We start from the raw sequence: 17,738 nt of genomic DNA, 5'->3' as shown, positions 1-17,738 counted from the left end.
TTGTTAGTGGTTTGCACTGGGCTATTGTTAGTGGTTTGCACTGGGCTATTGGTGGTGGTTTGCACTGGGCTATTGATGGTGGTTTGCACTGGGCTGCTGGTGGTGGTTTGCACTGGGCTATTGGTGGTGGTTTGCACTGGGCTATTGATGGTGGTTTGCACTGGGCTATTGGTGGTGGTTTGCACTGGGCTATTGGTGGTGGTTTGCACTGGGCTATTGGTGGTGGTTTGCACTGGGCTATTGGTGGTGGTTTGCACTGGGCTATTGATGGTGGTGGTCTTTCAGTGGACTAGCTTTTTGTGTTTGGCTGCTACTTAAATATGACAAATGTATTGCTGCTCCTTAAATATGAACTAATATTTAAAATATGTAACTTAAATATTGGTTTATAATAAATAATATTTTAATAGAACTATATGTTAAGATATTTAACTTAAATATGACTATAGTCATCTTCCCTTTTTTTCTCCCTCTGCTTTCGGTACTGAAGGAAGGAGATGGAGGAGATGGCCAACTGATGGGTTCCCATTGCATTTTGTTTGTGTGGTTGTCTATAGGTATATATAAAAAAAAAATATATATATATATATTCCAGTCTATAAAGACATGATTGAGAACGGCGGCACATTTCAATATGTCTTCAATACACTACATCAACATATTACTGCTTAGCAAGTGCTGCACACAAAATTCAGTCTACTGGATGAGTCTACTGATCAAGAGGTACGACACAGAATTCAGTATACTGTCTCAGTCACCCAAACTCTTTGAACTGCTGCGGTCAGGAAGCGTGTAGTCTTTTACCAACAAACTTGCAGTTCCGCGTTCGCGTTCTGCAATCTGATTGGCCACTGACGTACGCTCTCTCTACGCACAAACAGCGCGTTACGCTAGTTCTGCCTCTACTAACAGCCTGCAGCCTGCTCGCTAGTTCTGCCTCTAACCTCTAACAGCCTATCCAATTCATATCAATCGAAATAACGTATTGTTTTCATCTCTCTATATTAACGTGATTCCATCAACACAACATAAAGACAGTTTGCATCACTTCCCATGGTTCTCTGCACTTATTCTACCAGTAGTGCAGTAGTTGTTGCCACGGTATTGGGTCTTTGGGTGAATACTTCATTGGCGGGGAAGAAGAACACTGATAGCGGTGTGTGGACCGTCCCGCGAGCCCCAGACCACCGTCCCGCGAGCCCCAGACCACCGTCCCGCAAGCCCCAGGCCACCGTCCCGCAAGCCCCACGGGCCGAGACCAGGTAGAATTTTAGGCGCACGGGAAACAAGTCTCGCGGGACGGTGGCTTGGGGCTCACGGGGCGGTGGTCTGGGGCTCGCGGGGCGGTCCACACACCGCTATCAGTGTTCTTCTTCCCCGCCAATGAAGTATTCACCCAAAGACCCAATACCGTGGCAACAACTACTGCACTACTGGTTAGGGCTGCACGATTAATCGTTTTTTAATCGAAATCGCGATTTGGAATGATGCAATTATCAAATCGCCAAGCCTGCAATTAAATTAAATTTTTTATTTAACCAGGAAGTCCCATTGAGATACAAGATCTCCTTTGCAAGGTAGACCTGGCCAAGATGACAGCAATAACATTTGCAATACATCACACAGCAATAAAATGTGCGATACATCACACAAGAACATAATAAATGTGCATGTATACAATACATCACATGTAAACACAAAGCAGAATAGTCTACATGATAGTAAAAGTGTATAATACAGGGTAATACAGTAATTTTGCAGTTGGGACCCGACTACAGAAAGCAGCAACATTCTTCTTGTAATTTTTTTTTTAAATATGTTATAATCGCATCGCAAATCGCAATCGCAATATCTGTCAGAATAATCGCAATTAGATTATTTCCCAAAATCGTGCAGCCCTACTACTGGTAGAATAAGTGCCGAGAACCGTGGGAAGTGATGCAAACTGTCTTGTCGTGTTTTGAACATTTATGTTGTGTTGATGGAATCACGTTAACACTTTGGATGCCACTGGTGAACATGGTCAAAACATGGTTGAATGCCAGCACCCACTTCAATGATAGCGTTGTGAACGCATAATCTATACTGGTACTGGAAATATGTATTCCACGCTGTTTTCCGGCTCGGCAATCACTCCAATCTCTTCGGATGGCTTGCCGGATAAGTAAAATGAGGAAACTGGATTTCCCCCTCCCATCAGTCTAATCCAATGGGGTGCAGTTACACAGGGAGAGACGATAGGGGGCGGTATTTTCCCAATGGAGCTCAGAGAGAGGTTGCTGCACTAACGTGAGACTAGATTGATGAAATATGAATTCAAATCGCTAATAATAAAAAGAAACGACAAACAAACGCTATATAGCGTTGCTGGCATTCAACGGTCGGCATGAACTAACGACATATAGCGTTGTTGGCACTCAAAGTGTTAATATAGAGAGATGAAAACAATACGTTATTTCGATTGATATGAATTGGACAGAATTGGATAGGCTGTTAGAGGTTAGAGGCAGAACTAGCGAGCAGGCTGCAGGCTGTTAGTAGAGGCAGAACTAGCATAACGCGCTGTTTGGGCGTAGAGAGAGTGTACATCAGTGGCCAATCAGATCGCAGAACGCGAACGCGGAACTGCAAGTTTGTTGGTAAAAGACTACACGCGGTCAGGCAAGCGCTACCGGAGTCTCAGTCTCATGACTCTCAATGACAATGAGACTATGTAACAACAACCCATCATCATCACTCACTGCACACATCCACAAACTCACTTTAAACAAACACTCACCTTACCACTCACTTTAGACACTTTATATGTATCTATTATTAACCCTTTATCTGCCAGGGATTATTCTGATCTTAATCCACTGTCTGCCAGTACTGTAAGTCTATGGAGATGTTCCCCTTCTTTGCAGGGCTATAACTTTTTAAATTGTATTGCTAAATTGACATTACTATGGCCCATTCAACGTCAAGTATCTATCGTTTAGGATGTAGCAACGTTCTACTTTTTCATTCACATATTCATACTAAAATACGGTCTAAAGTATAAATATGTTTTTATCGTTTTCTGCAGCATTCTGCAGAACGTGATTTATAGCCCTAAATACATATATTACATCATCAAATGTAGTTTGATACCGATTGACATCAGATTAAAATGTTCAATTGTACAAGGTCCTAAGCGTCATGCCTCATCATCTGCTGGTGACCGGAGGGGGGGGGGGTTTATAAGTCCGTGGCCGACGTTAAATCATTCATGTAGTATGGGCGATACATAGATCACAGCAGTTTATGTCGATCATAATATTCAAACACGCTAAAACTTACCGCAGCTTCCTCTGACCGTTGGGTGGTCAGCGTGGAGCAGAAAGTTCGCGATTATGGGATGTTGATATATGCGATCCATTTCCAGGTTGTATAATAATATATACGTCCAAATCATGTTGTTTATCGAGTTATTGGCAACGGATCGCTGTCCAGCGTGTCGAGCTGGAGTCCCGCTAACGATAGCGAGTGCCCGGACCGAATATGGATGAGCACCACTTCCGGCGCGTCACTTCCTGTTTGGGCGATCCGCCGATCGGCCACCAGATGGTGCTCTTGAACCGTTGGAGAGTTGAGAGGAGATCAACAGGAGATCTCAAGACTCCGTGGGTGAAATATGATTGCCATCACAGATTTTTTAAATATTGATCTCAAAGACGCCTTACGGCGTCATTGGCAGATTACACATGGCGGAGAATGACGTGGTAACACGTCATTGGCGAATAAAGGGTTAAAGAGATTTGCACTACACTACCTCATTTGCACCCTACCCTAAGTTTTGTACCTCATCTCATTTCTGCATTGTACCTCACTGTTACTCATTTTACTCTGTATTGTATATTGACTGAACATTCCTTTACTTACTTCTTTAAAAAAAAATATTATGTTTTTGGTAGATTTTTTTATTGTTTTTACTATCGGGCAGTCCGGTAGAGAGAGAGAGAGAGAGAGAGAGAGAGAGAGAGAGAGAGAGAGAGAGAGAGAGAGAGAGAGAGAGAGAGAGAGAGAGAAAGAGAGAGGAAGAACGGGAGACAGAGCAGGGGGAAGACATTCGGCAAAGGACGCAGTGCGTTACATGGTTCACCAGTTGGGCGCCCCAGCCTTTACTTACTTTTTTTTTTACTGTATGTAGCACACTCTCAGGGGCTCTTAACAGAAACAAGCATTTTATCATAAAGTATTCTGTATTTTGTTGTGACAAATAATAAACAAACTTGAAACTTGATACTGGATGAGTCTACTGATCAAGAGGTACGACACAGAATTCAGTCTACTGATCAAGAGGTACAACTAACACATAATTGGGTATTGAAATGGGCATGGTTAGGCACAGTATTCAGACAGCATGTGTGCGTGTGTACCACTACTCACCCTGTTGGGATGGGCCTGTATGGACAGGGCTGTGTTGACAGACAGCACCTTGAAGAGGAAGGGGAGCTGACCGTGAAATGTGTCGTTGACCTTCGACCCCAAACAGTCGGGGTAGTGGGCTATCCACTGGCCTAGCGTCCTCTGAGCTATCCTGTTGTCCTTGATCAGGGCGTCGCCTTTGGGGTGGGCACCCATCCACAGCTAGAAGAGAGAGGTTAGGGAATATGTTGGGCGATATAGCCAAAGTATCATATCAAAATATTTTTATGAATAACTCTATTGTTAGCTTTATATAACTATGGTTAGTCCAGAGACCTTTCGAAGGGAGACTACCACACAGACACACACACACACAGGGGTGAAAACACAAGGCTACAAGGCTCTGTTTACCAGAGATGCCTACCGGTACAGTATAGAGTTGATTTCAAGGTTCTCCCATTTGTTTTTAAAGCCCTAAAAGGGCAGGCCCCCTCCTACATCACAGACCTCGTAACCCCTCTCAGAACTGGGCCCTATTCCCCGTACCTGGTTCAACTAAGTCGATCAAAAGTCCCATTATCCAGATTCAATTAACCCGATGTTTTAATCCGGGCTTTCCCTGTTCCTCGAACGCTGATTCAGTCTCGTTAATTCGAACCAGACTTGATACTCAGGATAATTGCGCGCGGCCGCCTCACCTGAAAAGACAGCAGGTGTCGATCGCAGAAATCCTGATTTTCTAACGGCATTGATTGATTGATTGATTTAAAACTTTATTAAAAGATTGCAGAATGGGTACAATACAGTACGGCTCAATAGCCTCAATAGCTCGTTAAATGCATATCTAGACTATAGGCACATTTTAAGTCCCAGTCATTACCCCAATCAATCAGATTATATTTATTTAAATGTGCCTGCTGGCAATAGACTTAATGGAATGAATAATCGAATGAGATCTTGCTAGCGAAAATAATTATTTCAACTCTTTCAGAATAAGTATACAAAAACAAGCCCAAAGAGTATCTAATTGATACGAATTAATAGATACTTATGAGGATATCTGTACTGTATGCGCTTAGGTATCATGTAATATAATAAATACATCGTTCCTAAAGTTTTCAGGCCGCGACCCCCCGAAATAACGGTGTCAGAGAGCTGCGACCCCCACTATTATATAGAGGTGGTTGAAACATGCAAACGTTCACACGCACACATATGCATTGGAGGCTTTTAACACGCACAATATCTACACAAAATAACACAATAATCAAACAACCATAAAATGAATACATATAGCGCGTTTCATTTAGAAGGCTATAATGTTCAACTCACCTAATGAGATGGATGGGCAAATTGGGCATATGTCCAGTCTGGGTTTAATTTTGGAGACAGCGACTCGGAGATCATCCTCCACATTGATTCAGACGTGATCTGTACTTATTTTTTATATAAGTCAGTGCAGATAATGTTTTTTCGAATAGGTAGGTATAGCTGTGCGTATTCCCCCTCAATTGATATCTAGTCGGCATCGGAGGTGGGCAGTGAGCTGGGACGCATTCTCCATCAGAAACAAGCGCGCCTCATCCCGCAGCTCAAACAGGTGTCGTGCAGTATGTATGAAATCCATAGGCTGAATATGATTTATTATCAGCATTTTAGGTCTATTATTTTACATTTCAAAAGCATTTCTTTTACCAGTTTAATGTATTTTAATTGTTTTTAATTATAGGCCTATTTAACACATTCTATGAAATCAATACATTCTGGAAATCATCTGGAGAGCACCTACGGGAGTCTGCAATTCGAAACTGGCCCCCGTAAATGTCCACACACCCCCTCCCTCCCACCCACCCACCCACCCACCCCCTCCCAATGTACAGTTTCCTCCCCCTCGTATATATATATTCTGTTAGGATCTCTGTTTAACAGTACTGTATATTTGCATATCTTGTATGTCACAAATGTAACAGTACTGTATATCTGTATGTCATGTATGTCATAAATGTCATGATATATATCTGTATGTTGTGTATGTCATAATGAATTGAAAATGGGGGACCCTGATGTAAACAAGACGAAAGTCTTTCTCTGGGTCTGCATCCCCTTAACAATTGTGTGTATTGAGCCGTACTGTATTGTACCCCATTCTGCAATCTGTTAATAAAGTTTCCAATCAATCAATCAATCTCTGAGGAAGGGAGCTGCCATTTTGTTCCGAGGGAGTGGCCAGCTTATATCCAGCTAACTCAACTAAACCTGCTCTGGAGCAGGTTCAAATTTTTTCGATCTGTTGCCATAGTGATTTAGACAAGCCTGCTTCGTGGAACCGAAAAGCTTGACTTATGTCAAGTTATCCTGAAGATTATCCAGCTAACTCAGTTAGCCACGTACGGGGAACGGGGCCCAGTGGTCTGTACAGCACTTTGGTCAATGTGGGTTGTTTTTAAATGTGCTTTATAAATAAATCTTAGAAAGAAGTAATTCAACATGGAAAAAAAGCATGAAAAAACAAACAAACACTAACAGGTATTGGTCAAGTAAGACCAAAACGACGGATTTGTTGACTAATAGCCCTAATATAAATATATGTATTTGATATATTGTTCAACCATAGCATCCATGTCATCTGCCAGGGGATATTTGATGTCTCTTTGTCGTCTGTGTGTTGCAGTAAGTGAAAATGTCACAGCTGCCATAACCAGGTCTGTTGACCTTAATGACAAACGCTCCAGAGATACTGGGGCTAAATAAAGAGACTCACGACATACACATGGAAGGCAAGAACAGACTCACTCAGGGTCCAGAGGGGCATCACTGTGCCATGCCATCTGAAACTTGCCTTGTACTTTTGGAGTTATGGAATATGAATATCCATCTTGTGAAATTGCAGTGTGGTTCATTCGCTGACAAATGATATTATACTCAACACCTGACATTGTCTTACCTCTGCATAGTGTTGGTCCTCTTCTATAAGAGCCAGCGGGTCACCACCAACAACCAGTTTGGCCACCTCACTGCCGAGCCCCACCTTTCCCCAGGCATAGTTCTGAACCGCACACGTCAGTGGGAATACTATAGGAAGTGTGAGAAAAAAAACAAATACAACATTTAATATGAAGTGGATCTACTGTCGACCAAGTGTCTAATCAAGTTTGTGGTTTCTGTAATGGGGCTATATTCAACCGTACTGCGTGTTTTAAACTATCTATTTTATCTATCTAAGAAAGCTATTCACCATGAATTGAAAATGGGGGGGGACCCTGATGTAAACAAGACGAAAGTCTTTCTCTGGTCTGCATCCCCTTAACAACTGTGTATTGAGCCGTACTATTGTACCCATTCTGCAATCTGTTAATAAAGTTTTCATTCATTCATTCATTCCCCTTCGGATGTATATATTTTTTATAATCTCTTTTACTACACAGTTCTGTATATCCGTTTGTCGTGTATGTCATAAATGTCATGATGAATTGAAAATGGGGGGGGACCCTGATGTAAACAAGACGAAAGTCTTTCTCTGGTCTGCATCCCCTTAACAACTGTGTATTGAGCCGTACTATTGTACCCATTCTGCAATCTGTTAAATAAAGTTTTCATTCATTCATTCATCTTAGAGTACCACTGCATCTCTACGCTCCATTATGAAATAAAACAACATCTTTTGTGATAGTCATAAATGTATGTACGTAGCAGTACTGTCTATCTGAATGAATGAATGAATGAAAACTTTATTTAACAGATTGCAGAATGGGTACAATACAGTACGGCTCAATACATACAATTGTTAAGGGGATGCAGACCTGAGAAAGACGTTTGTCTTGTTTCCATCAGGGTCCCCCATTTTCAATTCATATAGACATATATGACATACATGACATACAGATAGTCAGTACTGCTACATCTATACATTTATGACATACCAGATTTGCAAATACAGTACTGTTTGTGATACAGAAGGAGTCAAGAAAAGGGAGTATATACATTTGACGTAGAAACTGTACATTGGAGGAGGTTGGGTGGGGGGGGTTGGGTACATTGGGATATTGACAACCATACTGGGTAATTTACATTGGAGGTGGTTGGGGGGGGGGGGGGGGGGCGGGGGGCACACTGTATAAACAAGTAACACTGTACATTGAGGGGGGGGGGGGAGGAGACACTGTACAAACAAACACAATTGTACATTGAACTATTGACAAAACCATACTAGGTAAATGACTGTACATTGGAGGGGGTTGGGTTAGGATATTTACAGGGGCCAGTGTTGAATTGCAGTCTCCCGTAGGTGTCCCTTGAGAGAGGTTTTGAAAGTGGGTAGTGATCCACATTCCTTTACAGCTTTGGGTAGGGCGTTCCACATTGATGTGGCATAATTGCGAAACGTGTTTAGTCCCTTATTTGAGCCGAATCTGGGTTTAACATGATTTGTGGAGCTCCCTCTGGTGTTGTGATCGTGGTATTCACTGACCTTTGGGAAGTATTTTGACATGTACATGGGTACCTTGGTCGTGTAGTGTATCTGTAGTGACTATGAGATCTGTGTCTCATAGTCATAATTATGTTATGATGAATTGAAAATGGGGGACCTTGATGTAAACAAGACGAAAGTCTTTCTCTGGTCTGCATCCCCTTAACAATTGTGTGTATTGAGCCGTACTGTACCCATTCTGCAATCTGTTAATAAAGTTTTCAATCAATCAATAGTGCTAAGGTTACTCCCACTGCGACGTTCATTGAAAGCAAAACATCAGCTACTCTCCAAGCTGAAGCTAAAGTACCGAATCCCACACCGTTCGCCCGCCGCTTGAATGGAATGCGTGTGTGCTTTATATAATCACTGCTTTCACATACAGAGAGATGTATTGATCATGTTAATGTGACCGAATCAAGGCAACTGCTGCTGTACGAAGAATAATATTATGATTCCTAATTTTAAGAAACCAACGCCAACTGAAAGGATGCTTCCACTAATGCGAACGAGTTATATGTCTCTTATTCAGTGACATCAAAACAGGCTGAACAAAATAAAATGTTGCCAGTTTTTAAAGCTATATCTACAGAATGAATGAGTATTATGACATATACACACGGAAGGGTATTTGCTCTCACCTCTTACTTCCTCCATGGCTGCTGCTCGGAGCGTCCGCTGTCACAGCGCTGCTGACGTCACTGGTCCATCCTTTTCTATTGTTGTTGTTTTGTCTTTTGATTGATTGATTGAAAACTTTATTAACAGATTGCAGAATGGGTACAGTACAGTACAGCTCAATACACACAATTGTTAAGGGGATGCAGAGCAGAGAAAGACGTTTGTCTTGTTTACATCAGGGTCCCCCATTTTCAATTCATAGTGACATTTATACATACTGTATGTATAAATGTCACTATGAATTGAAAATGTAACACAACATACATGACATCATGGCATTTATGGCATAGGGACATACATGACATACAGGTATATAGTACTGTTACATATGATGGGGATGAGACTGTACATTAGGAGGGGGTGGGTGGGTGGGAGAGAAATATACATACGGTGGGGAGAGAATATATACATACGGTGGGGAGGAGACTGTACATTAGGAGGGGGTGGGTGGGTGGGAGAGAAATATACATACGGTGGGGAGAGAATATATACATACGGTGGGGAGGAGACTGTACATTAGGAGGGGGTGGGTGGGTGGGAGAGAAATATACATACGGTGGGGAGAGAATATATACATACGGTGGGGAGGAGACTGTACATTAGGAGGGGGTGGGTGGGTGGGAGAGAAATACACATACGTGGGGAGAGAATATATACATGCTGTGGGGAGGAGACTGTACATTAGGAGGGGGTGGGTTGGTGGGAGAGAAATATACATACGGTGGGGAGAGAATATGTACATACTATTGTTGTTGTTGTTTTGTCTCGGGTTTATATTATTATCCCCCCTGTTTCAAGCACCGATACAAACATTAGTTAAAGCACAACATGGGTTAGTGAATGTCTTCCACTGTATTCGTTATCACTTTCAAAATGGGGGGGGGGGGAGTATGAAAAATCGAAACAACAGAGATATATAACTTGTCATGCTAAATGACATGTAACAACCATCAAATGCACTCACAGCACACACATCCACCACACGCACACACTCACTTTAAACAAACAACTCACTGTGACTGCAGCACTACAACTCATACCTCATTATTACACCTTACTGTAAATTGTACCTAAATTGTACCTCGTCACATTTCTGCATTGCACTGTATAGTATATAGTATATTGTATTGTAACTCAGTTACTTTTCTACTCTGCATTGTACATTGTATATATGTATATTGAACACTTTTGTCTACATACTTGACTTCTATTTTATACTTACTATACTTATTTTAAATACTTCTCTATTTTTATCTAGCATAATCTCTGGAGCAAAACAGAAAGAAGCATTTTATATAAAAGTATTCTGTATGACAACAACTAATAAAGAAACTTGAAACTTGTACCACTTTTTTTTTTTTGCTTGTACGTTTTGAACCAAATCAACAGGTGGCGCTGCGCTTTACTTTAGAGAAGCCTTTCAGGACTTCTGGTGACGTCCAGAAGATGGCGGTAATGGCCCATACGAATGGTCGCCGGCCGGCCGCCGTGAAGAAGAAGAAGACTTCTGGTGACGTCTCTTTTATGATACACCGTGTGTGCGCATGCGCTGTAAACGTCACTCGAGGAAGTTGGGAGAGAGGAGGAGGCCTACAGCGAAAGATAAGTGTATTGTTTATTCCCCACCACCACGGAGAGAAGAAGTTAATAAAACAGCCCACATCAAAGCCAACATGTCGGGATATGATAACAACCCGTTTGCGGATCCGGCGACAGACAACCCGTTCAATGTAAGTCTGTCTTTAAAACGTCCCTAATATAGCTGCCAAATTGATAACATTTGAGTCAAACTATACTAAATATGAATCTGTAGCCTGTTGGGTGGAATACGGGGGAGGGTTCTTCTCGGGTTATGTTGGCAGTCGCAATTGGCCAACGTGGCATGATTGACAAAGCCTTCAGCCACTCGGCGGTCTTTAATGGGGATACGAGGGCGGTGCTTATACATCTCAGTCAGATGCAGGAAGTAAAAAATGTAGCAAAATTGGAATGTGTGGCAATATGTGTGGCAACTAACCGCGTTCTGATTATAATATCAGTCAACTGGGTTGATTTATTATTCCTCATATTTTTGGTGTAATTCGACAAAGTCTCCTAAATATAGGCTACCATGTCATACACCAGTGACTAGTCTACAGAGGCTAATGTTTTCAGCTACCTCCATTGCTATTGTTTGTTGGCTTTTGATAAAGATAATGTAATTAGTGTAATGTTTTAAAACATACAGAAAGAAATGCGCCTAAAACCAGCACTGGGGCTATATTAAATAGTATAAATATACTGACATGTATATATATTTTTCAAAAGAGCAGGCACTAAAAACAATACTTTCAGTTTCACTGCTTCAACATGTAGCCTACAGTATGGAGAATATTGACATAGGCCTTAAGGCCTACATGCAAACTTGGATCCATACATTGTTCATGTATGATTCAAGTGAACATTGTGGGCCTGTCATCTGTGGCTGCAGGAAGTCAAAAACTGCTCAGCAAAAGGCAATTGTGCAACAATGAAGAAATACAGTATGTACTTTATAAATTGTAACTAAATGGTGCATTTATATAGCGCCTTTATCCAAAGTGCTTTACAATTTGTTCCTCACATTTGACCAATTCACTCACACATTCACACACTGATGGCGGAGGCGACCATGCAAGGTGCCAACCTGCTCATCGGGAGCAGTTAGGGGTTAAGTGTATTGCTCAAGGAACCCCTGGATTACCAGACGACTGCTCTACCTCCCGAACCACCGCCACCACCAACAACTCAAATATGAGCAGTATTTTAGTATGTAAGTGATACCATACCAGTGTTTCTAAAAGTGGAGTAATTTAAATGTAATTTGTCCAATGAGAGAATGCACACGAATAACTATAGTATATACTGTATAGACCACCTACAGCAGTGGTCACCAACCTTTTTAAGCCCAAGATCACTTTTTTGTAGGCAAGATCTACCTATTGAAGCGTTGAGAGAAAAAGACAGCCAAGATTGTACTTTAAACTAAATGACTTTTATTTGCCTGTATTCTAATTACATGCAATGCTTTGGTCCAACATTAAAACGTCAAAGTAGAACTGTAATGTGGACTTTCTCATATTATTAACATTGACAAACATATTTACAATTAGCATTTTATAAAGTAGAACTGTAATGTGTACTTTCTCAGTCAGTGCTAAGTGCAGCATCACTTTTCACATCAAAACAAAAGTAGAACTGTAATGTGGACTCTCAGGGTAAGATCTAAAAAAAAAAATCTTAAAAAAAAATCAGGGAAAGATCTACAGGGAAAGTCTCAAAGATCGACCAGTCGATCGCGATCGACGGGTTGGTGACCACTGACCTCAGTGACCTACAGTATAGACGGTTATGGAATTCTGGAATAATTCTCACCGAACAAGTGTCTTTTCAGATGGGGGGGTTCCTGGAACAAAATGTTATCAAATGGGGGTCCCCGACCTATTATGTGTCTATTTGGGGTCCGGGCCCTTGACATCAAATAGTTTGAGAACCACTGGGCTATACCACATACTTGTTATTTTTGTTTGTTTGTTTTCATTGTTTGTTTTTTTGTTTAGAATGTTCTGCCTGTCTGTCCTTTTTAACACCCCCCCCCCTCCCCTCCCCCCTCAAGAGACTGATTACCTCTTTGCCAGGCATGTCCTTGTAAATAAGAATTTGTTCTTAAAGTGATCTACCTGGTTAAAACTAAATCTATGCATTGAGTCTACTAGTCTACACAGAAGAAGTAAAAGCCAGGAATGTTGTGCTGTGTTAACTATATCTCCAGAGTCTCTGTGCTGAAACCACATCTGCTCAGCCCATCCACTAGGGTCTGGCTGCCTGACATCCTGTTACATAACATAACCAAACCATACTGTACAGCGAGTGAAGCCAACCGCTCCACCAGATACAGGATGTCATTCTGCCTATTTCTCATCAGGGCTGCTGCTGCACCACCATATGGACTAAATATCATATTATTTAGTATATTTGATGAGATATTTGCAATTCTGATATAATTTGACAACCATTATTTTTTTTATTTTGAAACCTCTCAGTTGCCCTGGCTGCCACAGTTGAATATTTGTGAGAATATATTTACGTGCTGGCTGGGTTCCTGTAACCCCAGGGGCATTATTATAGGCAATAGGGAGGGAAGCACAGATTCATTCCCCAGGACATTATTACTAGGGAGTAGGGATGTAACGGTATATACATAAGCCATGGTTTGGTACGTACCTCGGTTTTGGGGTCACGGTTCGATACAAGTTTGGTACAACAGGGAAAAAATCAACAAAAATCCCAAATGTATAAGGCAAGGTTCTTTTCATTTATTTTGAACAGACAGATGGTAGCACAAATTATATTTAGTTCCACCTATAGGCTTGCCGCGGTAGTCGGTGATACCGGTGTTATTCGGTATTCAGGCATTACTTGCCCACCGCCACCACCTGTGTATGCTTTTTTTAAAAAGATATATATATATATATATTATATATAAATAAAACCCATTTAGTTCATTTTTGAATATCAGTGCCCACGTTCATCAAATAAAAAACTCTTAATACTGAGGGGCGAATTCACAAAGAATGTATTTCGCTGCACTAATAGCACCCTTACCTGCGTGTGCTATCTGCTCCGTCTTTGCGAGCTATTCATTAAAGATATTGTGTGGATGATATACTAGTGCAAACACGCCCATAGGATTAGGTGTGCAATTTGCTCCTCATATCTGTCAGCACAGTTGGCTTGCGGAGCAGTTTGCACCCGGCAGCACTGTTGGCAGATATCGGAAGGGGGAAAAATAAACTCGAAATGAGGGGAACTTTGTTTGTCATGTCATCCTCAAATAAATTATTTTGAGCAGACCTGTCCATGGTGCTGAATCTTTAGACCAAAGTTAGGCACTGTGCCAGTGAAAATATGTTCTCATGAATATTTTGATTGAGAAATACAGTTATATTTAATGTTTAGTTAAGATAATAGAACCCACATTATCATATACTCCAGAATACACTTTTCATTGACCATTTCCAGCGTCTACTCCTCATGGACCTGACGAAACGTTATTAATTAAAAGTTTATTCTGGAGCATATGAGTGTGCAGGTTCTATTCTCTTTATGGTGATTATTACCTAACCCAGCACCCAAAGGAGTGATGTGCTTTGGGGGGACTATAGCATTGCTCCACCACTACGATCCAGGCATCTAAACTGGCTTTTTAAGATGCCAAATGTGCGCTCAATCACACTGCACGTTCTGATGTGAGCCCGATGTACGTCGCCTCTCCAACGTTGGCAGGATTACGCACAGGAGTCTGGAGTTGGTAGCCGGCCGCCGTCACCTATACAAAAGCACATACTTTTCCCCCACACATTTGCAATGAATATTACAGGACAAATGCGTTTGTGTCATCCCCATATCTTGCATCATTCTGTATAGACTGCTGTTCATAAAAATGTAGCTGTCATGCACAGACCCAGGAAATTTGGAAACCACATTTGTTATTATATTACTGGCGTTGCACACTACCTGGGTGTTGATTGAATACGTTTCCTTCCTATTTCTAAAAACATATTTGTTTTCGCTTGGTGGTACAATTGGAACGTGAGTGCATTCAATAGCGCCGACAACATTGGGAAAGCCGACAACGTTAAATAACAATATTTAAATAATAAATAAGATTGCATGGCATCTCTGGGTGGCTGGCTCAATATCATCCTTGATTTCATTGAGTAGATCAAGAATGGCTTGAGCTGGCAACTAGGGATGGGACCGAATATTCAATCCCATATCTACATTCGATTTTCATATCGAAAAAGAAAAAAGAAAAAAAAGAAAAAAATATTATATATATATATATTTTTTAAGCAAACCATTCTTATTTCATTTCTTTTTATATTTAGAGGCAGCCTAATTTGCATAGCCTAATTGATCAAAAAGATGCACATGCTACTGTTTCTGTTTGTTTAAAACCGGTTGATAGAAGTGCCTATTTATGTGCAATACCCTTTGATTTTAATGATCCATTCTATTAAAAAGACTAACTGAATTTAACTGAAACTGAACATTTTAACTGAATTCAAACTGAAACAAAAAATAACAATATATTTTTTTGCGATGAGGCTCATTTGCATAGAAAGGGGCACATGTTCCGCCCATATTACCTAATTTAAATACCCGCAAATAGCACAGCCGCACAGAGACGCAATGCTTATAACAACGCAGTTAGCACCGCATTTCACCCTTTGCGCTTGCTTTGTGAATAGCAAACTGTGTTTCAGAGCTATTTTCACAGGCATAGTGTCAGACAAAGCAGCGCAATCCCTTTGTGAATTCGCCACTAAGTGTGTTAACAATACTTGGGGGATAGGGACGGAAGCACCGATGCCCCAGGACATTATTGCTAGGGAATAGGGAGGGAAGCACCGATGCCCCAGGACATTATTGCTAGGGAATAGGGAGGGAAGCACCGATGCCCCAGGACATTATTGCTAGGGAATAGGGAGGGAAGCACCAATGCCATTTCTTCACTGATGATACCGATTCAGAGTCCTAAACATTCAGTATTGGCCAATGGCCAATGGCCAGTAGGGCTGCCCCCTGAAAACTGACAATTCAAATAATCAGTCGGAACCTCCGCTCAAGGTCAAGCAGACTCAAGAACAGCCTTAACTCTACCACGACGACAGCCTCCCCCCATATAACCTCAGACTCCTATACCCTACACTGTAAAAATAAAACTGTAAAAAACAGTAAATGTCTGGCAGCAACGGTTGCCAAATACTTACTGTCAAATTACAGTAAAATCAAATGCATTTACAGATTACAACCTTTATTTAATGGTTAATATTTTGATAAAAGGTAATTTACTCTATTTTTATGGCATTTACACTTAAAGTAGAAAAACAAAAGTAATCCGTAAAATAATACAGTGAATTTCCTGTGAAAAAAAACATTCTTTTTACAGTGTAGGCTCTGTTACCCATACTGTGTGAACTTTGAACTCTGTTGCCTATACTCAATGATACCTGCTGATTTCACTGTCTACAATTGCCTTACACTGTAATCATAGTAATCATAATAATTATAACCTCATTCTATAGTATAGCATGTACAATAGTGCTGTATATACTATATATATATTTATTCTTACTGTATATATATATCCACATATGTCTGTACATATCTGTAGATTCAATTTCTATATTATCTGTATATATCCCCTACCTACTCTTCTAAGTTACGCTGCTGGCCAGTATGACTACTACCATAGTTTCTTCATACCTGTATCATTCACTGTACATATTAATGCTACAACTTTGTACTGTACATACATCTGACTAGCACTATACTCATATCACTCACTAATTAACACTTTGGCTGCCTAAGGTTAAATTCATGATATACCATAGATTGCCAGCTCTATTTGTCTATGGAGAAAGTCCCCTTCTTTGCAGGGCTATAACTTTTTAAATTCTATTGCTACATTGCCATTATTAGGGCCCATTCAAAGTCCTATATGTATTGTTCATTGTGTAGCAACGTTAAACTTTTTCATTCACATATTCATAGTAAAGTATGGTCTAATGTATAAGTATGTTTTCATCTCTTTCTGCAGCTTTCTCCAGAACGTGATATATAGCCCCAAATGCATTATATTGATGATGAAATACAGTTTGATGGCAATCAGCGCGATATAAAAAATTCCAACTAGACGTACTTCTAGAAGTTACTACACGTCATCTGATGTTGACCGGATGGGCGAGGGGGCGTTTATAATTCCGTGGGCAGCGTTATACCAATCATCTAATGTGGGTCAAATGTTGATAATAGCAGTTAGTATCGAAGACGGTAACGTTACACACTCAAACTCACCCAAGTCTCCGCGCGCCGTTGGGCGATCATCGTAGAGTAGAAATTCTATCATTATGGGATGGCGATTTACCCGGTCCATCTCCAGCTTGTATAATGGTATATACGTCCAAATCATGTTGTTTATCGAGTTAGTGGCAATCGATCACTGTGTAGCGTGACGAGCCAGAGTCCCATGACCTATAGCGAGTGCCCGGAAGTAATACGGAGTCCAGCACAACCTCTATGGCACATCCTGTTAAGCAGTTGCGCCGATCGGCCACCAGATGGCGCTCCTGAACCGCCAGAGAGCTCAGTGGGTCCTGCTGGTGGATCTCAGGCC

The 17,738-nt window shown here is 41.1% G+C and overlaps 2 protein-coding genes across 2 annotated transcripts in view; one reads left to right on the top strand and one right to left on the bottom strand.

The window, feature by feature from the left end:
• The window catches only part of mpi (mannose phosphate isomerase), a 35,484-nt gene extending 25,949 nt beyond the window's left edge, over nucleotides 1–9,535 (bottom strand). The window contains exons 1-3 of the mRNA XM_084316540.1: nucleotides 9,499–9,535; nucleotides 7,334–7,461; nucleotides 4,411–4,611 (exon numbers count right to left, since the gene is read on the bottom strand). Coding sequence (XP_084172666.1) covers nucleotides 4,411–4,611; nucleotides 7,334–7,461; nucleotides 9,499–9,514 — 345 coding nt within the window. The 5' untranslated portion in view covers nucleotides 9,515–9,535. The remainder of the gene's footprint in view (nucleotides 1–4,410; nucleotides 4,612–7,333; nucleotides 7,462–9,498) is intronic.
• A 1,586-nt stretch (nucleotides 9,536–11,121) lies between these two features.
• LOC311230932 (secretory carrier-associated membrane protein 2-like) overlaps nucleotides 11,122–17,738 on the top strand; it is a 59,379-nt gene continuing 52,762 nt past the window's right edge. The window contains exon 1 of the mRNA XM_084317381.1: nucleotides 11,122–11,268. Within this exon, the coding sequence (XP_084173507.1) occupies nucleotides 11,212–11,268 (57 nt within the window). The 5' untranslated portion in view covers nucleotides 11,122–11,211. The remainder of the gene's footprint in view (nucleotides 11,269–17,738) is intronic.

Source organism: Notolepis coatsorum (assembly GCF_963971535.1).
Source record: "Notolepis coatsorum genome assembly, chromosome: 6".
In the NCBI taxonomy this organism is placed as follows: Eukaryota; Metazoa; Chordata; class Actinopteri; order Aulopiformes; family Paralepididae; genus Notolepis; species Notolepis coatsorum.
This window is presented reverse-complemented; position numbering and strand designations above follow the sequence as displayed.